At 39.4% G+C, this 21,454-nt stretch overlaps 6 protein-coding genes across 6 annotated transcripts; all 6 read right to left on the bottom strand.

Moving 5' to 3' along the window:
* Positions 1-210: 210 nt before the first annotated feature.
* On the bottom strand, positions 211-1,092 carry LOC124119715. The gene is made up of 2 exons (XM_046482318.2): positions 920-1,092; positions 211-774 (listed from the first exon to the last, which is right to left on the bottom strand). Exons 1-2 carry the CDS (start codon positions 999-1,001, stop codon positions 380-382), a joined length of 477 nt encoding a protein of 158 aa, XP_046338274.1. The 5' UTR covers positions 1,002-1,092; the 3' UTR covers positions 211-379.
* Positions 1,093-8,843: 7,751 nt separating this feature from the next.
* On the bottom strand, positions 8,844-10,254 carry LOC124119858. Its single transcript, XM_046482519.2, has 2 exons — positions 9,384-10,254; positions 8,844-9,238 (listed from the first exon to the last, which is right to left on the bottom strand). Exons 1-2 carry the CDS (start codon positions 9,463-9,465, stop codon positions 8,844-8,846), a joined length of 477 nt encoding a protein of 158 aa, XP_046338475.2. The 5' UTR covers positions 9,466-10,254.
* Positions 10,255-11,217: 963 nt separating this feature from the next.
* LOC125377534 lies at positions 11,218-13,151 on the bottom strand. Its single transcript, XM_048391263.1, has 2 exons — positions 11,927-13,151; positions 11,218-11,781 (listed from the first exon to the last, which is right to left on the bottom strand). The coding sequence occupies exons 1-2, from the start codon at positions 12,006-12,008 to the stop codon at positions 11,387-11,389; spliced, it is 477 nt and encodes a 158-aa protein (XP_048247220.1). The 5' UTR covers positions 12,009-13,151; the 3' UTR covers positions 11,218-11,386.
* A 787-nt stretch (positions 13,152-13,938) lies between these two features.
* LOC124119717 lies at positions 13,939-15,707 on the bottom strand. Its single transcript, XM_048390351.1, has 2 exons — positions 14,478-15,707; positions 13,939-14,333 (listed from the first exon to the last, which is right to left on the bottom strand). Exons 1-2 carry the CDS (start codon positions 14,557-14,559, stop codon positions 13,939-13,941), a joined length of 477 nt encoding a protein of 158 aa, XP_048246308.1. The 5' UTR covers positions 14,560-15,707.
* Positions 15,708-16,489: 782 nt separating this feature from the next.
* On the bottom strand, positions 16,490-17,243 carry LOC125377323. The gene is made up of 2 exons (XM_048390352.1): positions 17,030-17,243; positions 16,490-16,884 (listed from the first exon to the last, which is right to left on the bottom strand). The coding sequence occupies exons 1-2, from the start codon at positions 17,109-17,111 to the stop codon at positions 16,490-16,492; spliced, it is 477 nt and encodes a 158-aa protein (XP_048246309.1). The 5' UTR covers positions 17,112-17,243.
* Positions 17,244-19,041: 1,798 nt separating this feature from the next.
* LOC124119856 lies at positions 19,042-19,795 on the bottom strand. The gene is made up of 2 exons (XM_046482515.2): positions 19,582-19,795; positions 19,042-19,436 (listed from the first exon to the last, which is right to left on the bottom strand). Exons 1-2 carry the CDS (start codon positions 19,661-19,663, stop codon positions 19,042-19,044), a joined length of 477 nt encoding a protein of 158 aa, XP_046338471.2. The 5' UTR covers positions 19,664-19,795.
* Positions 19,796-21,454: the final 1,659 nt, after the last annotated feature.

A 21,454-nucleotide genomic window follows, 5' to 3' on the forward strand; every position in this document is an offset into this window, starting at 1 on the left:
AATAGTCTGTATCTTTTTCCTATTTCAAAGAATAGATTAAGGACGATATCTGCGAATGATTGCCATACTCAGAACCAAGGAAAATGATCGAAGGCTTGGTATTGTGAGATACCATCTCAAATTAACCTTTTCTCTCTCTCACAAACTTTCTATACGAATGATGTCTTCAAGATGTCGTGAGCGTGTCAGCAAATGATCAAGATTATAATATCGACTTCATTATTTATTTCCTCAGCATATTCATCAACAAACAAATGTGGTTTACAATATAATAGGATGCCCTTTGCACACTGTCAGGCAACATTTGTGTACAATAACAAAAAATGAATAACAAGGTAAATGCAGCACTAGTTGATGTGGATGGGACTTGTGATTTCCCTTAGGCGTTTCTATGAAGTGCACTGTCGTCTACAGACAAAGCTCGACTGAGAGTCGTCATATCGTAGCTGCTGTCGTTGCTGTATAGGTCTCCCTGGTCTTCGTCGTCCTCACTATATGAGCTGTCGGACAAGAGTTCCGTGAAGGAAGCTTCATCATCATTGAAAGAGGTATCTGCATTCCAGTCCGCCTCCGAATCACTCTCTGCAGAAGCATCTTTGGTGATGGCGTTTACACAGGCTTGCACCTCTTGCCACTTGAGTTGTCTGTAGATGGTAAACATCTCCTTGACACCTTCCAGCACCCATCGTCTCTGGATCAGCTGTTCACCTCGGATTATGCAGTTGTTGGAGGAGTTGGCTGTCATCTTCCGCATCAGATGGTAGACTTGGGTATCTGAAAACAATAAAACGGGTAATTAGAAATCTCGCTAAATGTGTTCACAACAATGTCATTTTATTTTGTTCAATTCTAAAATTCAGTGTGATACCAATATTGCCATGTTTGCAGGGGACTGAAAAAGAGCACAGTTCATATTTACCTAATGTCAGGATCTCTTTCACTGCATTGTCGTGGGCAATAAGGAGACGTCTCAGCTTGATGGCAACTTGAACTGGATCCATTTTCTAGGGCCTTCGGACACAACACTAGAATGCAGTCGGATGAAATACTACAGGAATTCAGTAGCGCCAAATTTGGATAATTGGAAAGTAGATGTGTTCGTTTTCACGGATTGAGATGAAGTGAAGGACTCCACTTACTTACTTACTTACTTTGGAGATTTAACGTGCGCTTTCCGACTGATGCGTATTTCGCACACGGGCCCGGCCAGGCCATTTAATGTGTTTCCGAAAGGGGCGAAGGTGGTCTGTGCAACCCAAGAGGGGGGTTTTAGGGGTTGCTTATATAGAATTTGGGAATTTTGAGATTTGGAATAGATGCCGATGGGATTGGGGAGGAGAACTAAGGGAGCTGGGTATGGTGGATGTTTGTTTGTTTATGTGATTTTGATTTGGTGAGTTATTGTGTTTTTAGATGCGTTTTATTAGTTCCGTTTTGATTAAGAATACGCCTAAGGCCTTGAAGTTTTCTAGTTTATTTTGTGGGTTTAGTATTGCTTCTAGAGTTAGAGCCTTGTTTAGATTGAGGGTGGTTTGTAATGCGGTTCGATGTGTTAGGTAGTGTGTGCAGTGGATGAGTGCGTGTTCTGGGGTTTCTGGTTGTTTGCAGTGTGGGCAGTTACCTGTAGTGTGTTTTTTAATTTTTTTTAGGTGGTTATTTAGGTTGGTGTGTCCTGTTTGGAGTTTAGTGATTACTCTGTCGATTTTTTTGGATGGATGGAGAATTTTTGGTTTGGTTAGTGGTTTGCTGAGCACTTTTTTGATTTGGCTATTTGAGTTTAGATATAGGTTATGCCATTTTTTGGTGATTTTTTGCTTGTTTACACTTTTAATTTCTGATTTTGAGATGGGTAAGTTTAAGCTTATTTCTGGGATTTTGAGGGATAGTTTAGCTGCTTTATCGGCGTTTTCATTACCGTATATTCCTACGTGGGCGGGTATCCACAAGAAGGTTATTTGTTTGCCTGCCTTAGTTAGGTCGTTGGAGCTTTTAAGTATTTGATTTATTAATTTAGGTCGGTTTTTGGTATTTTTGTTTTGGAGGGCTTGCAGTCCACTTAGGGAGTCGGTAAGTATTAGGATTTTTTTGTGGTTTTTGGATTCTTGATTATGGAGGGCTGAGGCCATGCCCATTAGTTCTGCCGTGAATATTGATTGGTTGTTTGGGAGTCGGAAGGATTGTGTGGTTTTAGTTGGTTGTGTGGTATGGACTCCGAAACCTGTGTGTTTGGAGGTCGGATCTGAGGATCCGTCCGTGTAAATGTGACACCAATTTGGCCAATTTTCGTGTATGTATGCTAGTGTGGTAGTTTTAGCTATGTTTGGGTCGGTTTGTTTATTTATTTGGCTAGCTAGTGTTGTGTCTATTTTGGGTATTTTAAGTTTAGGGGTGAAGATATTTGATTGTTTGCAGTTTTGTTTAAGATTTTTAATTTGGTGTTCATTTAGGTAGTTTGTTATTCTTTGGGATATTGGGGTAAGTAAGGGGTGTTTACGAGCTAGAGCTTGGTTTTTGGGGCTGATGTTTTGGTTTATTAAGTTTTGGATGAGAGGGTTTGATTGGGACGCGGCCCAGAAATTTAAGCTTAGCTGTTCCCTGCGTAGACTTAGTGGCATTTCTCCTGTTAAGGCCTGAAGTGAGGTGTAGGAGGTGCCATGTTGGGTGCGTGTAATTAGTTTGAGAGCCTGATATTGTATTGAGTCAAGTTTTTTAGATAGAGAGTTGTTTAGGGTGTTGTATATGGCGCAGCCGTAGTCTAGTTTTGATCTAATTAGTGATATGTAGAGAGAGAGGAGGGTATCTTTGGATGCTCCCCAGTTAGAACCAGTTAGGCATCTTAGGGTGTTTAGGTCTTTACTGCATTTAGTTGTTAGGTTTTGGATGTGAGCATCCCAGGTGAGATGTTCATCGAAAATAAGTCCTAAGAATTTGGTTTGTTTTTGAAATTTGATTGTTTGATTGTTTAGCTGGAGGATTGGGGAGGCGGGTTTCATGTTTTTATGTTTGAATACTATTCCTGTTGTTTTTTCTGAGTTAAGGGAGAAGCCCCATTTGTCAGCCCACTGTTGTATTTTATTAAGAGATTTTTGGAGTAAATTTTGGACCATGTTCATGCTTTTAGTGCGGATCCAGATGGCTCCATCATCCGCGAATTTTGATGTGTTTACTTTAGGGGATAGGCCCTCGAATAGATCGTTTATCATTATATTGAAGAGGGTGGGGCTGAGGATACTGCCCTGTGGAGTACCATTTTCTAGGGGACATTGGTCCGATAGAGTTTGGTCTATACCCACGGTTATTTTACGATTGTTTAGGAAGTCGAGATTATTTGCTTTTTGGGCGGGGTTGGTTGAGTTGTCAATGTTAGGGTTTTTTTTATGTCGTTTTAAGCCTCTGATGGCGTGGATTTTGCGCCAGACCGTTCTGGCATCTGTACGGTTATTTATACCTTCGCAGAATTTTTTCCAGTCTCTACTTTTGGCTATTTGGACTAGTTTTTGAACCTGGTGGTTTAGTTCGTGGGCTATGTTTAAATATTTGTAGTCGCGTTTTGCTTTATTGAAGGCTGATTTACGTTTTCGTCTAGTCTGTTCTATTTCCTCATTCCACCATGGTACCGTCGGTTTGCCTGTCTTAGATGTTTTGAAGGGGATGGAGGTTTTGGCTGCGTTTATTATATAGTCTGTTAGGTTTTTACAATAGGTTTCTGGATCATTATTTTCTATTTCGTTTAGGTTAGCTTCGTTGCAGATATCTTGGAATTGGTCCCAGTTAGCTTTATTGTAATGGAATTTTGGTTCTTGGTTTTCTGTTTGGATTGGTACGTTTGTATTCCCTATGGTTATGTTTATGGGGAAGTGGTCACTACCTAGCGGGACGTCGTGCACTTCCCATTGAGTACTTTGGGCTAGATCTGCGGTGCATATGGTTAGGTCGATAGCCGACATTTTTTGGTTTATCTTATCGTACCTCGTGGGTTGGTTGCTATTAAGGAGTACTAGGTCGTTTGTTTCTATCCATTCGGAGATTAATTTGCCATGATTATCTATTTTATCATCTATGCTCCATGTAGGATGGTGAGCGTTAAAGTCTCCTAGGAATATAGTAGATTTATCGCTTATTTGGAGTAGTTTGTTTAGATCCTCAGGTTGGACTTTTTGTTCCGCCCAGTGGTAAATATTTATGATATTTATGTTTCGGTTATTTAATGTGATTTTAATGCCGTTGGCTTCTAGGTTTGGCGTGTCTATTTTTATTTCTTCGTAATTTATATCTTCCCTGATAAATATGATTAGTCCTCCTGCGGCTCTTCTTGTTTTCGGTTTAGCTCTGTCAGTTCTAACTGAGTTGTAGTTAGGTAGTGTGAATTTGGATTTTTTTGAGAATTTGGTTTCCTGTATACAAGCAATGTGAGGGCCTTTATTTAGTTTAAATTTAGTTTTTAGTTCATGGCCGTGGGAGGTGAGTCCGTTGGCGTTCCACTGAAAAATATTTAGTCCTTCGAATATTGGGTTCGGGTGATTGGTGATTTATTTTTTATTTTTTATTTTATTCGGTGAGTTCTTTTAGATGGAGGTTAAAGAGGAAGAAGGGAAGATCGGTTAATTTTAGATTGAAAGCTACTTTGTAGAAGGATTTCATGCTAGCTTTTGGTGAGTTTTGACTATGCATGTATGCTAGGAGTAAGGTGAGGTTGTTTAGGTTTTGGGTGTTGGCTGGTTGGGGAGTTTGGTTTGTTTTAGTTGGAGTAGTGTCTATTGTTTCCTCAGTAGTGGAGAAATCTTCGTCATCGGTTAGATTAGGTTTAGCTGATTGAGTTTCCATGGGGGAGGCATGTGATGTGGAGGATTGTGAAGGTGTTTGTGGGATGGGTGTAGCTGATGATTTCATAGTGTTTGTGTTTTGTTGTTGTGCTTGCTTGTGGGAGAGCGTTGTTACCATATTGGCTGTAGGGTGCTTGGATGAGGGTCGTGTTGTGGTGGTCATTTTGAGGTTTGTTTTGCATGCGGGGGTTGATGTTTTGGCTATGTGAGATGTGGGAGGGTTCGTGGTTGGTTGAGTGGCTGCTTGTATGTGTGAGGTGGGTGCGGTTTCTCGGTAGGGGCCCCAGACAGAGCTGTCGGTTATGGGTGTGGTGTTTGTTTGTGGGATGGTGTTTGGGTGTGGTGTAGGGAGGAGTGGTTTAGATGCAGGTGTAGCAAATTTTCGTGTTTGGATTTTAGCCGTGTCTATGTTTATGTGTTTGTTGGCCTGCTGGGTGAGTGTGTGTCTGTATGGGCATTGGTTTGAGAGTGAAGTGTGTTGGGTGGATTTGCAGTGGATGCACCAGGGTGTGCATGTGCCTGTGCAGTCTGTTTGTGCGCATTTTTTACATTTAGTTTTACGGTATGTGCATTGGGAGGCAGTGTGGTTGTATTTGAGGCACTTTGTACATTGCTTAACCTGCTTTATATAGGGTTTGACTTCTAAGTTGGTGTGGGCTCCGAAGGATATGTGTTTGGGGGCTTCAGGGAATTTAGCGGTCTTTTTGAAGTTGATTATGACAATGGAGGTTGGGACCGTTTTTCCGTTTCTAGTTGAGGTTATTCTACGCGTGCTGGTGATTAGGGGTTGAGGGTTTTGGTCTTGGTTTATGTTAGCTTCTAGAGAGTATAATTGTAAGTCCTCAGTTGTTTCCCTTGGGTTAACCCTAATTACGCCTCGTGTATATTGTTGCCAATTAGGTGTTTGTTTGATTACTGTGACGTGGAATATTTGAGTTATTTTATTTGCTGCGTTGTAAGATTCTCGGTTAGGGAAGATTATCTGGTATCCTTTGTTGGCTTTTTTAATATTGTTGTAATTTATTTTTTCTCTTTTAAACCAAAGTCCTATTTTATCTGCCGAAAGTTCTAGTGAGAGAGTGGTGCCTGAGCCTGCTGAGAAGAAGTAGAGGGCGAAGGTCGTGAGGAAGGCGGCCGGGGTGGGTGTGGGCGATGGAGGTGGAGTGGATGTGTCGAGTTTGCGTTTTTTGGTGTTTTGAGGTGGCGAGTTAGCTGGTTTGGTGGGGGTGGTGTGTGTCGTGTTTTCGCCATACTCGGTCGGGACGATGTTTTCGAGTGACCTCCCGGAAGTGTTGTGCGCTTCCGCAGGCGTGGGTGAGTTAGGAGCTGGCATGTCTGCGAGTGTGGCGTTGCGGGTGTCAGTCATGTTGTTTGGAGAGTTGGAGAGCGTCTGTTGTGGTGAGTGGTGGTGGAGTGGGAGTGGTGTTTTGGGGAGGTGAGTTGGTTTGTTGTTTTTACTTGGTGAGTTGTGTTTAGGAGGCGGAGGAGGTTGCGGTGGTTATTTGTTGTTGGTTTTAGTAGGAGGGTTTGTGAAATGGATTAATTATTAAAGATTTATTTTGTTGCTGGAAGGCTGGGATAAGGTGAGACAAGTGGAAAGCGGGGATTAGGAGATATTTAGTCGAAGGAGTGGAGGTATGTGAGTGGTGGGCGTGGGTGGTGAGTAGGAAAGAGCGTGCGTTGTGTTAAGGAGAAGGGGGGATTAGGTGTTTTTTTGTTTTTAGGAGTTGGGTCAAAGGGTGTGTTTGAGTGGTGGGCGTGGGTAGCGAGTAGAAATGAGTGCGAGCTGTGTTAGGGAGATGGGGGAGGATAAGGTGTTGGTTATTTATAAGAGTTGAGTGTTGTTGTTGGTTTTAAGGATTTAGGGGTTTAGTGATTAATTCGGTGAGAGTGATGTATGTGAATAAGGATGAAAGGATAACGTGATAATTACCGATGATGGAGTTTCCTTGGCTGGCTATCAGGCAATGCTCTGTGCTGGCTTGGGAAGTGTTGCTCGCTTGGCCAAGACTCGATTATTTACAGACCGCTGTCCTATAGCTGGAATATTGCTAGGTTCGGCGTTAAACAACAAACAAACAAACGATGAGAGTGATTTTAAGAGTATGTGAATAAGGCTGAAAGGATAACGTGATAATTACCGATGATGGATTTCTCCTTGGCTGGCTATCAGGCAATGCTCTGTGCTGGCTTGGGAGGTGTTGCTCGCTTGGAGTACAAACTGCAACTGCAGTCCGTGCAAAACATTTATACTGACCCTTAGTATAAACATAGTAGTGGAGATTTATAGATCAAAGAGAGCATTTTCGAAGCCAGTGGCGAGATCAAAGCTACACTGCAACTTCATTAGGCTTTGATCCGAAAGGAATCTCACTGTCCACTTGAGAAACCAATCAACTTCTTGTCAAAACAAGTTTCCGTATAAAGGGAGAGGTCTGAGAAGAGTTCAACCAATCTAGTCCTGTTATCTCCAGGGATTATCAATCATTGTTAATTGATTAAATCGGGATTGATCAAACGGCGCAGTACGTTGTGATACTTAAAAATCCGATGTGGTTACTTTCGCATCCACAGAAACCAAGTCACAGAAACTTCTATCAGCTTGGAAATCGTGTGATGCTTCTCTGAACGTTTAGTTTCAATTAAAAAACCCGAGAAAACCATGTCCACAATCCTAAGAAATCCTTACTCTGGTAGGCAAAGGCAAAGTGAATAAATGTACAGTCAAATCTTGAACTTATTGTACACATCTGTTTGAGGTCGTAAATGCTATGATAATCTGACCATTTTCCCAACCCGTCTTACATGATCGAAATACAGCACGTATGTTTTGAAGCATTTCAAATACTATTTTTTATGAATACCATCATCATGGTATAATTGAAGCAGCTCATGTATCTGGATATTAACCATCTTAGAAGCTTTTGGATGGACGTCGGCTACTTAAAAGGTTACTATATAAATAAATAAATAGGCATGTACAATAAAGTTTATGTGTGTTAAATGATCTAGAGACATCATCTTCAGTGTATAACTGTCATGTTTTTGGGAGAATTACAAAGCACGGTGTCATGATTTATATCTTTGAATACAGAATGCTGTTAAAGCACATGATGGAAATTGGAGTATGTTGCTAGATAAACATAAGCACGTTGTTAGCATTGTTTTTGAAAGATGCCCACTGTTTCATGTCAGGATATTCTGATCTTTACTTTTTAGTGCCTTTCAGGGGAATAGTATTCATCAAGTGCTGACTTGGATCAGAAATGTTATTTGGCCTGTGTTGATGTCAATGTTTCAATTTCCTTTTGTTTTCCATGCTGTCTACATTGACAATTTTTAACATGCATGACTCTCTCCTTAAGCACTTGGGCATGTACATTTCAAAAGGAAAGAGAAACAATTAAATGCTCTGATAATATGAAATACAACCTGACATATATATCTCGCAGATCAATATCATATGGGGTTGTGGTTCGTCTGTCTAAATCCTTTTGCTGTAGGATCGGCATGGATACGGAAAACGAATTGCAACGTTCCAAACTGTATTTAATGTTATGGTGCAACCATTACATTGGAATCTCTTCTTCTCCATCATACCTAATGTCCAAATGTGTTTCATTTCAATTGATCTTATATTCAATAGTCTGTATCTTTTTCCTATTTCAAAGAATAGATTAAGGACGATATCTGCGAATGATTGCCATACTCAGAACCAAGGAAAATGATCGAAGGCTTGGTATTGTGAGATACCATCTCAAATTAACCTTTTCTCTCTCTCACAAACTTTCTATACGAATGATGTCTTCAAGATGTCGTGAGCGTGTCAGCAAATGATCAAGATTATAATATCGACTTCATTATTTATTTCCTCAGCATATTCATCAACAAACAAATGTGGTTTACAATATAATAGGATGCCCTTTGCACACTGTCAGGCAACATTTGTGTACAATAACAAAAAATGAATAACAAGGTAAATGCAGCACTAGTTGATGTGGATGGGACTTGTGATTTCCCTTAGGCGTTTCTATGAAGTGCACTGTCGTCTACAGACAAAGCTCGACTGAGAGTCGTCATATCGTAGCTGCTGTCGTTGCTGTATAGGTCTCCCTGGTCTTCGTCGTCCTCACTATATGAGCTGTCGGACAAGAGTTCCGCGAAGGAAGCTTCATCATCATTGAAAGAGGTATCTGCATTCCAGTCCGCCTCCGAATCACTCTCTGCAGAAGCATCTTTGGTGATGGCGTTTACACAGGCTTGCACCTCTTGCCACTTGAGTTGTCTGTAGATGGTAAACATCTCCTTGACACCTTCCAGCACCCATCGTCTCTGGATCAGCTGTTCACCTCGGATTATGCAGTTGTTGGAGGAGTTGGCTGTCATCTTCCGCATCAGATGGTAGACTTGGGTATCTGAAAACAATAAAACGGGTAATTAGAAATCTCGCTAAATGTGTTCACAACAATGTCATTTTATTTTGTTCAATTCTAAAATTCAGTGTGATACCAATATTGCCATGTTTGCAGGGGACTGAAAAAGAGCACAGTTCATATTTACCTAATGTCAGGATCTCTTTCACTGCATTGTCGTGGGCAATAAGGAGACGTCTCAGCTTGATGGCAACTTGAACTGGATCCATTTTCTAGGGCCTTCGGACACAACACTAGAATGCAGTCGGATGAAATACTACAGGAATTCAGTAGCGCCAAATTTGGATAATTGGAAAGTAGATGTGTTCGTTTTCACGGATTGAGATGAAGTGAAGGACTCCAGTCCGTGCAAAACATTTATACTGACCCTTAGTATAAACATAGTAGTGGAGATTTATAGATCAAAGAGAGCATTTTCGAAGCCAGTGGCGAGATCAAAGCTACACTGCAACTTCATTAGGCTTTGATCCGAAAGGAATCTCACTGTCCACTTGAGAAACCAATCAACTTCTTGTCAAAACAAGTTTCCGTATAAAGGGAGAGGTCTGAGAAGAGTTCAACCAATCTAGTCCTGTTATCTCCAGGGATTATCAATCATTGTTAATTGATTAAATCGGGATTGATCAAACGGCGCAGTACGTTGTGATACTTAAAAATCCGATGTGGTTACTTTCGCATCCACAGAAACCAAGTCACAGAAACTTCTATCAGCTTGGAAATCGTGTGATGCTTCTCTGAACGTTTAGTTTCAATTAAAAAACCCGAGAAAACCATGTCCACAATCCTAAGAAATCCTTACTCTGGTAGGCAAAGGCAAAGTGAATAAATGTACAGTCAAATCTTGAACTTATTGTACACATCTGTTTGAGGTCGTAAATGCTATGATAATCTGACCATTTTCCCAACCCGTCTTACATGATCGAAATACAGCACGTATGTTTTGAAGCATTTCAAATACTATTTTTTATGAATACCATCATCATGGTATAATTGAAGCAGCTCATGTATCTGGATATTAACCATCTTAGAAGCTTTTGGATGGACGTCGGCTACTTAAAAGGTTACTATATAAATAAATAAATAGGCATGTACAATAAAGTTTATGTGTGTTAAATGATCTAGAGACATCATCTTCAGTGTATAACTGTCATGTTTTTGGGAGAATTACAAAGCACGGTGTCATGATTTATATCTTTGAATACAGAATGCTGTTAAAGCACATGATGGAAATTGGAGTATGTTGCTAGATAAACATAAGCACGTTGTTAGCATTGTTTTTGAAAGATGCCCACTGTTTCATGTCAGGATATTCTGATCTTTACTTTTTAGTGCCTTTCAGGGGAATAGTATTCATCAAGTGCTGACTTGGATCAGAAATGTTATTTGGCCTGTGTTGATGTCAATGTTTCAATTTCCTTTTGTTTTCCATGCTGTCTACATTGACAATTTTTAACATGCATGACTCTCTCCTTAAGCACTTGGGCATGTACATTTCAAAAGGAAAGAGAAACAATTAAATGCTCTGATAATATGAAATACAACCTGACATATATATCTCGCAGATCAATATCATATGGGGTTGTGGTTCGTCTGTCTAAATCCTTTTGCTATAGGATCGGAATGGATACGGAAAACGAATTGCAACGTTCCAAACTGTATTTAATGTTATGGTGCAACCATTACATTGGAATCTCTTCTTCTCCATCATACCTAATGTCCAAATGTGTTTCATTTCAATTGATCTTATATTCAATAGTCTGTATCTTTTTCCTATTTCAAAGAATAGATTAAGGACGATATCTGCGAATGATTGCCATACTCAGAACCAAGGAAAATGATCGAAGGCTTGGTATTGTGAGATACCATCTCAAATTAACCTTTTCTCTCTCTCACAAACTTTCTATACGAATGATGTCTTCAAGATGTCGTGAGCGTGTCAGCAAATGATCAATATTATAATATCGACTTCATTATTTATTTCCTCAGCATATTCATCAACAAACAAATGTGGTTTACAATATAATAGGATGCCCTTTGCACACTGTCAGGCAACATTTGTGTACAATAACAAAAAATGAATAACAAGGTAAATGCAGCACTAGTTGATGTGGATGGGACTTGTGATTTCCCTTAGGCGTTTCTATGAAGTGCACTGTCGTCTACAGACAAAGCTCGACTGAGAGTCGTCATATCGTAGCTGCTGTCGTTGCTGTATAGGTCTCCCTGGTCTTCGTCGTCCTCACTATATGAGCTGTCGGACAAGAGTTCCGTGAAGGAAGCTTCATCATCATTGAAAGAGGTATCTGCATTCCAGTCCGCCTCCGAATCACTCTCTGCAGAAGCATCTTTGGTGATGGCGTTTACACAGGCTTGCACCTCTTGCCACTTGAGTTGTCTGTAGATGGTAAACATCTCCTTGACACCTTCCAGCACCCATCGTCTCTGGATCAGCTGTTCACCTCGGATTATGCAGTTGTTGGAGGAGTTGGCTGTCATCTTCCGCATCAGATGGTAGACTTGGGTATCTGAAAACAATAAAACGGGTAATTAGAAATCTCGCTAAATGTGTTCACAAAAATGTCATTTTATTTTGTTCAATTCTAAAATTCAGTGTGATACCAATATTGCCATGTTTGCAGGGGACTGAAAAAGAGCACAGTTCATATTTACCTAATGTCAGGATCTCTTTCACTGCATTGTCGTGGGCAATAAGGAGACGTCTCAGCTTGATGGCAACTTGAACTGGATCCATTTTCTAGGGCCTTCGGACACAACACTAGAATGCAGTCGGATGAAATACTACAGGAATTCAGTAGCGCCAAATTTGGATAATTGGAAAGTAGATGTGTTCGTTCTCACGGATTGAGATGAAGTGAAGGACTCCAGTCCGCGCAAAACATTTATACTGACCCTTAGTATAAACATAGTAGTGGAGATTTATAGATCAAAGAGAGCATTTTCGAAGCCAGTGGCGAGATCAAAGCTACACTGCAACTTCATTAGGCTTTGATCCGAAAGGAATCTCACTGTCCACTTGAGAAACCAATCAACTTCTTGTCAAAACAAGTTTCCGTATAAAGGGAGAGGTCTGAGAAGAGTTCAACCAATCTAGTCCTGTTATCTCCAGAGATTATCAATCATTGTTAATTGATTAAATCGGGATTGATCAAACGGCGCAGTACGTTGTGTTACTTAAAAATCCGATGTGGTTACTTTCGCATCCACAGAAACCAAGTCACAGAAACTTCTATCAGCTTGGAAATCGTGTGATGCTTCTCTGAACGTTTAGTTTCAATTAAAAAACCCGAGAAAACCATGTCCACAATCCTAAGAAATCCTTACTCTGGTAGGCAAAGGCAAAGTGAATAAATGTACAGTCAAATCTTGAACTTATTGTACACATCTGTTTGAGGTCGTAAATGCTATGATAATCTGACCATTTTCCCAACCCGTCTTACATGATCGAAATACAGCACGTATGTTTTGAAGCATTTCAAATACTATTTTTTATGAATACCATCATCATGGTATAATTGAAGCAGCTCATTTGGCTTAAGTATCTGGATATTAACCATCTTAGAAGCTTTTGGGTGGACGTCGGCTACTTAAAAGGTTACTATATAAATAAATAAATAGGCATGTACAATAAAGTTTATGTGTGTTAAATGATCTAGAGACATCATCTTCAGTGTATAACTGTCATGTTTTTGGGAGAATTACAAAGCACGGTGTCATGATTTATATCTTTGAATACAGAATGCTGTTAAAGCACATAATGGAAATTGGAGTATGTTGCTAGATAAACATAAGCACGTTGTTAGCATTGTTTTTGAAAGATGCCCACTGTTTCATGTCAGGATATTCTGATCTTTACTTTTTAGTGCCTTTCAGGGGAATAGTATTCATCAAGTGCTGACTTGGATCAGAAATGTTATTTGGCCTGTGTTGATGTCAATGTTTCAATTTCCTTTTGTTTTCCATGCTGTGTACATTGACAATTTTTAACATGCATGACTCTCTCCTTAAGCACTTGGGCATGTACATTTCAAAAGGAAAGAGAAACAATTAAATGCTCTGATAATATGAAATACAACATGACATATATATCTCGCAGATCAATATCATATGGGGTTGTGGTTCGTCTGTCTAAATCCTTTTGCTATAGGATCGGCATGGATACGGAAAACGAATTGCAACGTTCCAAACTGTATTTAATGTTATGGTGCAACCATTACATTGGAATCTCTTCTTCTCCATCATACCTAATGTCCAAATGTGTTTCATTTCAATTGATCTTATATTCAATAGTCTGTATCTTTTTCCTATTTCAAAGAATAGATTAAGGACGATATCTGCGAATGATTGCCATACTCAGAACCAAGTAAAATGATCGAAGGCTTGGTATTGTGAGATACCATCTCAAATTAACCTTTTCTCTCTCTCACAAACTTTCTATACGAATGATGTCTTCAAGATGTCGTGAGCGTGTCAGCAAATGATCAAGATTATAATATCGACTTCATTATTTATTTCCTCAGCATATTCATCAACAAACAAATGTGGTTTACAATATAATAGGATGCCCTTTGCACACTGTCAGGCAACATTTGTGTACAATAACAAAAAATGAATAACAAGGTAAATGCAGCACTAGTTGATGTGGATGGGACTTGTGATTTCCCTTAGGCGTTTCTATAAAGTGCACTGTCGTCTACAGACAAAGCTCGACTGAGAGTCGTCATATCGTAGCTGCTGTCGTTGCTGTATAGGTCCCCCTGGTCTTCGTCGTCCTCACTATATGAGCTGTCGGACAAGAGTTCCGTGAAGGAAGCTTCATCGTCATTGAAAGAGGTATCTGCATTCCAGTCCGCCTCCGAATCACTCTCTGCAGAAGCATCTTTGGTGATGGCGTTTACACAGGCTTGCACCTCTTGCCACTTGAGTTGTCTGTAGATGGTAAACATCTCCTTGACACCTTCCAGCACCCATCGTCTCTGGATCAGCTGTTCACCTCGGATTATGCAGTTGTTGGAGGAGTTGGCTGTCATCTTCCGCATCAGATGGTAGACTTGGGTATCTGAAAACAATAAAACGGGTAATTAGAAATCTCGCTAAATGTGTTCACAACAATGTCATTTTATTTTGTCCAATTCTAAAATTCAGTGTGATACCAATATTGCCATGTTTGCAGGGGACTGAAAAGAGCACAGTTCATATTTACCTAATGTCAGGATCTCTTTCACTGCATTGTCGTGGGCAATAAGGAGACGTCTCAGCTTGATGGCAACTTGAACTGGATCCATTTTCTAGGGCCTTCGGACACAACACTAGAATGCAGTCGGATGAAATACTACAGGAATTCAGTAGCGCCAAATTTAGATAATTGGAAAGTAGATGTGTTCGTTTTCACGGATTGAGATGAAGTGAAGGACTCCAGTCCGTGCAAAACATTTATACTGACCCTTAGTATAAACATAGTAGTGGAGATTTATAGATCAAAGAGAGCATTTTCGAAGCCAGTGGCGAGATCAAAGCTACACTGCAACTTCATTAGGCTTTGATCCGAAAGGAATCTCACTGTCCACTTGAGAAACCAATCAACTTCTTGTCAAAACAAGTTTCCGTATAAAGGGAGAGGTCTGAGAAGAGTTCAACCAATCTAGTCCTGTTATCTCCAGGGATTATCAATCATTGTTAATTGATTAAATCGGGATTGATCAAACGGCGCAGTACGTTGTGATACTTAAAAATCCGATGTGGTTACTTTCGCATCCACAGAAACCAAGTCACAGAAACTTCTATCAGCTTGGAAATCGTGTGATGCTTCTCTGAACGTTTAGTTTCAATTAAAAAACCCGAGAAAACCATGTCCACAATCCTAAGAAATCCTTACTCTGGTAGGCAAAGGCAAAGTGAATAAATGTACAGTCAAATCTTGAACTTATTGTACACATCTGTTTGAGGTCGTAAATGCTATGATAATCTGACCATTTTCCCAACCCGTCTTACATGATCGAAATACAGCACGTATGTTTTGAAGCATTTCAAATACTATTTTTTATGAATACCATCATCATGGTATAATTGAAGCAGCTCATTTGGCTTAAGTATCTGGATATTAACCATCTTAGAAGCTTTTGGGTGGACGTCGGCTACTTAAAAGGTTACTATATAAATAAATAAATAGGCATGTACAATAAAGTTTATGTGTGTTAAATGATCTAGAGACATCATCTTCAGTGTATAACTGTCATGTTTTTGGGAGAATTACAAAGCACGGTGTCATGATTTATATCTTTGAATACAGAATGCTGTTAAAGCACATGATGGAAATTGGAGTATGTTGCTAGATAAACATAAGCACGTTGTTAGCATTGTTTTTGAAAGATGCCCACTGTTTCATGTCAGGATATTCTGATCTTTACTTTTTAGTGCCTTTCAGGGGAATAGTATTCATCAAGTGCTGACTTGGATCAGAAATGTTATTTGGCCTGTGTTGATGTCAATGTTTCAATTTCCTTTTGTTTTCCATGCTGTGTACATTGACAATTTTTAACATGCATGACTCTCTCCTTAAGCACTTGGGCATGTACATTTCAAAAGGAAAGAGAAACAATTAAATGCTCTGATAATATGAAATACAACATGACATATATATCTCGCAGATCAATATCATATGGGGTTGTGGTTCGTCTGTCTAAATCCTTTTGCTATAGGATCGGAATGGATACGGAAAACGAATTGCAACGTTCCAAACTGTATTAAATGTTATGGTGCAACCATTACATTGGAATCTCTTCTTCTCCATCATACCTAATGTCCAAATGTGTTTCATTTCAATTGATCTTATATTCAATAGTCTGTATCTTTTTCCTATTTCAAAGAATAGATTAAGGACGATATCTGCGAATGATTGCCATACTCAGAACCAAGTAAAATGATCGAAGGCTTGGTATTGTGAGATACCATCTCAAATTAACCTTTTCTCTCTCTCACAAACTTTCTATACGAATGATGTCTTCAAGATGTCGTGAGCGTGTCAGCAAATGATCAAGATTATAATATCGACTTCATTATTTATTTCCTCAGCATATTCATCAACAAACAAATGTGGTTTACAATATAATAGGATGCCCTTTGCACACTGTCAGGCAACATTTGTGTACAATAACAAAAAATGAATAACAAGGGAAATGCAGCACTAGTTGATGTGGATGGGACTTGTGATTTCCCTTAGGCGTTTCTATGAAGTGCACTGTCGTCTACAGACAAAGCTCGACTGAGAGTCGTCATATCGTAGCTGCTGTCGTTGCTGTATAGGTCTCCCTGGTCTTCGTCGTCCTCACTATATGAGCTGTCGGACAAGAGTTCCGTGAAGGAAGCTTCATCATCATTGAAAGAGGTATCTGCATTCCAGTCCGCCTCCGAATCACTCTCTGCAGCAGCATCTTTGGTGATGGCGTTTACACAGGCTTGCACCTCTTGCCACTTGAGTTGTCTGTAGATGGTAAACATCTCCTTGACACCTTCCAGCACCCATCGTCTCTGGATCAGCTGTTCACCTCGGATTATGCAGTTGTTGGAGGAGTTGGCTGTCATCTTCCGCATCAGATGGTAGACTTGGGTATCTGAAAACAATAAAACGGGTAATTAGAAATCTCGCTAAATGTGTTCACAACAATGTCATTTTATTTTGTTCAATTCTAAAATTCAGTGTGATACCAATATTGCCATGTTTGCAGGGGACTGAAAAAGAGCACAGTTCATATTTACCTAATGTCAGGATCTCTTTCACTGCATTGTCGTGGGCAATAAGGAGACGTCTCAGCTTGATGGCAACTTGAACTGGATCCATTTTCTAGGGCCTTCGGACACAACACTAGAATGCAGTCGGATGAAATACTACAGGAATTCAGTAGCGCCAAATTTGGATAATTGGAAAGTAGATGTGTTCGTTCTCACGGATTGAGATGAAGTGAAGGACTCCAGTCCGTGCAAAATATTTATACTGACCCTTAGTATAAACATAGTAGTGGAGATTTATAGATCAAAGAGAGCATTTTCGAAGCCAGTGGCGAGATCAAAGCTACACTGCAACTTCATTAGGCTTTGATCCGAAAGGAATCTCACTGTCCACTTGAGAAACCAATCAACTTCTTGTCAAAACAAGTTTCCGTATAAAGGGAGAGGTCTGAGAAGAGTTCAACCAATCTAGTCCTGTTATCTCCAGAGATTATCAATCATTGTTAATTGATTAAATCGGGATTGATCAAACGGCGCAGTACGTTGTGATACTTAAAAATCCGATGTGGTTACTTTCGCATCCACAGAAACCAAGTCACAGAAACTTCTATCAGCTTGGAAATCGTGTGATGCTTCTCTGAACGTTTAGTTTCAATTAAAAAACCCGAGAAAACCATGTCCACAATCCTAAGAAATCCTTACTCTGGTAGGCAAAGGCAAAGTGAATAAATGTACAGTCAAATCTTGAACTTATTGTACACATCTGTTTGAGGTCGTAAATGCTATGATAATCTGACCATTTTCCCAACCCGTCTTACATGATCGAAATACAGCACGTATGTTTTGAAGCATTTCAAATACTATTTTTTATGAATACCATCATCATGGTATAATTGAAGCAGCTCATTTGGCTTAAGTATCTGGATATTAACCATCTTAGAAGCTTTTGGGTGGACGTCGGCTACTTAAAAGGTTACTATATAAATAAATAAATAGGCATGTACAATAAAGTTTATGTGTGTTAAATGATCTAGAGACATCATCTTCAGTGTATAACTGTCATGTTTTTGGGAGAATTACAAAGCACGGTGTCATGATTTATATCTTTGAATACAGAATGCTGTTAAAGCACATAATGGAAATTGGAGTATGTTGCTAGATAAACATAAGCACGTTGTTAGCATTGTTTTTGAAAGATGCCCACTGTTTCATGTCAGGATATTCTGATCTTTACTTTTTAGTGCCTTTCAGGGGAATAGTATTCATCAAGTGCTGACTTGGATCAGAAATGTTATTTGGCCTGTGTTGATGTCAATGTTTCAATTTCCTTTTGTTTTCCATGCTGTGTACATTGACAATTTTTAACATGCATGACTCTCTCCTTAAGCACTTGGGCATGTACATTTCAAAAGGAAAGAGAAACAATTAAATGCTCTGATAATATGAAATACAACCTGACATATATCTCTCTCAGATCAATATCATATGGGGTTGTGGTTCGTCTGTCTAAATCCTTTTGCTATAGGATCGGCATGGATACGGAAAACGAATTGCAACGTTCCAAACTGTATTTAATGTTATGGTGCAACCATTACATTGGAATCTCTTCTTCTCCATCATACCTAATGTCCAAATGTGTTTCATTTCAATTGATCTTATATTCAATAGTCTGTATCTTTTTCCTATTTCAAAGAATAGATTAAGGACGATATCTGCGAATGATTGCCATACTCAGAACCAAGTAAAATGATCGAAGGCTAGGTATTGTGAGATACCATCTCAAATTAACCTTTTCTCTCTCTCACAAACTTTCTATACGAATGATGTCTTCAAGATGTCGTGAGCGTGTCAGTAAATGATCAAGATTATAATATCGACTTCATTATTTATTTCCTCAGCATATTCATCAACAAACAAATGTGGTTTACAATATACTAGGATGCCCTTTGCACACTGTCAGGCAACATTTGTGTACAATAACAAAAAATGAATAACGAGGTAAATGCAGCACTAGTTGATGTGGATGGGACTTGTGATTTCCCTTAGGCGTTTCTATGAAGTGCACTGTCGTCTACAGACAAAGCTCGACTGAGAGTCGTCATATCGTAGCTGCTGTCGTTGCTGTATAGGTCTCCCTGGTATTCGTCGTCCTCACTATATGAGCTGTCGGACAAGAGTTCCGTGAAGGAAGCTTCATCATCATTGAAAGAGGTATCTGCATTCCAGTCCGCCTCCGAATCACTCTCTGCAGCAGCATCTTTGGTGATGGCGTTTACACAGGCTTGCACCTCTTGCCACTTGAGTTGTCTGTAGATGGTAAACATCTCCTTGACACCTTCCAGCACCCATCGTCTCTGGATCAGCTGTTCACCTCGGATTATGCAGTTGTTGGAGGAGTTGGCTGTCATCTTCCGCATCAGATGGTAGACTTGGGTATCTGAAAACAATAAAACGGGTAATTAGAAATCTCGCTAAATGTGTTCACAACAATGTCATTTTATTTTGTTCAATTCTAAAATTCAGTGTGATACCAATATTGCCATGTTTGCAGGGGACTGAAAAAGAGCACAGTTCATATTTACCTAATGTCAGGATCTCTTTCACTGCATTGTCGTGGGCAATAAGGAGACGTCTCAGCTTGATGGCAACTTGAACTGGATCCATTTTCTAGGGCCTTCGGACACAACACTAGAATGCAGTCGGATGAAATACTACAGGAATTCAGTAGCGCCAAATTTGGATAATTGGAAAGTAGATGTGTTCGTTCTCACGGATTGAGATGAAGTGAAGGACTCCAGTCCGTGCAAAATATTTATACTGACCCTTAGTATAAACATAGTAGTGGAGATTTATAGATCAAAGAGAGCATTTTCGAAGCCAGTGGCGAGATCAAAGCTACACTGCAACTTCATTAGGCTTTGATCCGAAAGGAATCTCACTGTCCACTTGAGAAACCAATCAACTTCTTGTCAAAACAAGTTTCCGTATAAAGGGAGAGGTCTGAGAAGAGTTCAACCAATCTAGTCCTGTTATCTCCAGAGATTATCAATCATTGTTAATTGATTAAATCGGGATTGATCAAACGGCGCAGTACGTTGTGATACTTAAAAATCCGATGTGGTTACTTTCGCATCCACAGAAACCAAGTCACAGAAACTTCTATCAGCTTGGAAATCGTGTGATGCTTCTCTGAACGTTTAGTTTCAATTAAAAAACCCGAGAAAACCATGTCCACAATCCTAAGAAATCCTTACTCTGGTAGGCAAAGGCAAAGTGAATAAATGTACAGTCAAATCTTGAACTTATTGTACACATCTGTTTGAGGTCGTAAATGCTATGATAATCTGACCATTTTCCCAACCCGTCTTACATGATCGAAATACAGCACGTATGTTTTGAAGCATTTCAAATACTATTTTTTATGAATACCATCATCATGGTATAATTGAAGCAGCTCATTTGGCTTAAGTATCTGGATATTAACCATCTTAGAAGCTTTTGGGTGGACGTCGGCTACTTAAAAGGTTACTATATAAATAAATAAATAGGCATGTACAATAAAGTTTATGTGTGTTAAATGATCTAGAGACATCATCTTCAGTGTATAACTGTCATGTTTTTGGGAGAATTACAAAGCACGGTGTCATGATTTATATCTTTGAATACAGAATGCTGTTAAAGCACATAATGGAAATTGGAGTATGTTGCTAGATAAACATAAGCACGTTGTTAGCATTGTTTTTGAAAGATGCCCACTGTTTCATGTCAGGATATTCTGATCTTTACTTTTTAGTGCCTTTCAGGGGAATAGTATTCATCAAGTGCTGACTTGGATCAGAAATGTTATTTGGCCTGTGTTGATGTCAATGTTTCAATTTCCTTTTGTTTTCCATGCTGTGTACATTGACAATTTTTAACATGCATGACTCTCTCCTTAAGCACTTGGGCATGTACATTTCAAAAGGAAAGAGAAACAATTAAATGCTCTGATAATATGAAATACAACCTGACATATATATCTCGCAGATCAATATCATATGGGGTTGTGGTTCGTCTGTCTAAATCCTTTTGCTATAGGATCGGCATGGATACGGAAAACGAATTGCAACGTTCCAAACTGTATTTAATGTTATGGTGCAACCATTACATTGGAATCTCTTCTTCTCCATCATACCTAATGTCCAAATGTGTTTCATTTCAATTGATCTTATATTCAATAGTCTGTATCTTTTTCCTATTTCAAAGAATAGATTAAGGACGATATCTGCGAATGATTGCCATACTCAGAACCAAGTAAAATGATCGAAGGCTTGGTATTGTGAGATACCATCTCAAATTAACCTTTTCTCTCTCTCACAAACTTTCTATACGAATGATGTCTTCAAGATGTCGTGAGCGTGTCAGCAAATGATCAAGATTATAATATCGACTTCATTATTTATTTCCTCAGCATAT

Source organism: Haliotis rufescens, unplaced genomic scaffold (genome assembly GCF_023055435.1).
Source record: "Haliotis rufescens isolate VD_foot unplaced genomic scaffold, xgHalRufe1.0.p SCAF_9, whole genome shotgun sequence".
Classification (NCBI taxonomy): domain Eukaryota; kingdom Metazoa; phylum Mollusca; class Gastropoda; order Lepetellida; family Haliotidae; genus Haliotis; species Haliotis rufescens.

Excerpts from the sequence above, each read along its gene's own strand:
- LOC124119715 (XM_046482318.2), bottom strand. The coding sequence starts at position 1,001 with ATGGATCCAGTTCAAGTTGCCATCAAGCTGAGACGTCTCCTTATTGCC. Across the intron at positions 775-919 it reads GAAAGAGATCCTGACATTAG|ATACCCAAGTCTACCATCTG; the intron begins GTAAATATGAAC and ends TATTGTTTTCAG.
- LOC124119858 (XM_046482519.2), bottom strand. The coding sequence starts at position 9,465 with ATGGATCCAGTTCAAGTTGCCATCAAGCTGAGACGTCTCCTTATTGCC. Across the intron at positions 9,239-9,383 it reads GAAAGAGATCCTGACATTAG|ATACCCAAGTCTACCATCTG; the intron begins GTAAATATGAAC and ends TATTGTTTTCAG.
- LOC125377534 (XM_048391263.1), bottom strand. The coding sequence starts at position 12,008 with ATGGATCCAGTTCAAGTTGCCATCAAGCTGAGACGTCTCCTTATTGCC. Across the intron at positions 11,782-11,926 it reads GAAAGAGATCCTGACATTAG|ATACCCAAGTCTACCATCTG; the intron begins GTAAATATGAAC and ends TATTGTTTTCAG.
- LOC124119717 (XM_048390351.1), bottom strand. The coding sequence starts at position 14,559 with ATGGATCCAGTTCAAGTTGCCATCAAGCTGAGACGTCTCCTTATTGCC. Across the intron at positions 14,334-14,477 it reads GAAAGAGATCCTGACATTAG|ATACCCAAGTCTACCATCTG; the intron begins GTAAATATGAAC and ends TATTGTTTTCAG.
- LOC125377323 (XM_048390352.1), bottom strand. The coding sequence starts at position 17,111 with ATGGATCCAGTTCAAGTTGCCATCAAGCTGAGACGTCTCCTTATTGCC. Across the intron at positions 16,885-17,029 it reads GAAAGAGATCCTGACATTAG|ATACCCAAGTCTACCATCTG; the intron begins GTAAATATGAAC and ends TATTGTTTTCAG.
- LOC124119856 (XM_046482515.2), bottom strand. The coding sequence starts at position 19,663 with ATGGATCCAGTTCAAGTTGCCATCAAGCTGAGACGTCTCCTTATTGCC. Across the intron at positions 19,437-19,581 it reads GAAAGAGATCCTGACATTAG|ATACCCAAGTCTACCATCTG; the intron begins GTAAATATGAAC and ends TATTGTTTTCAG.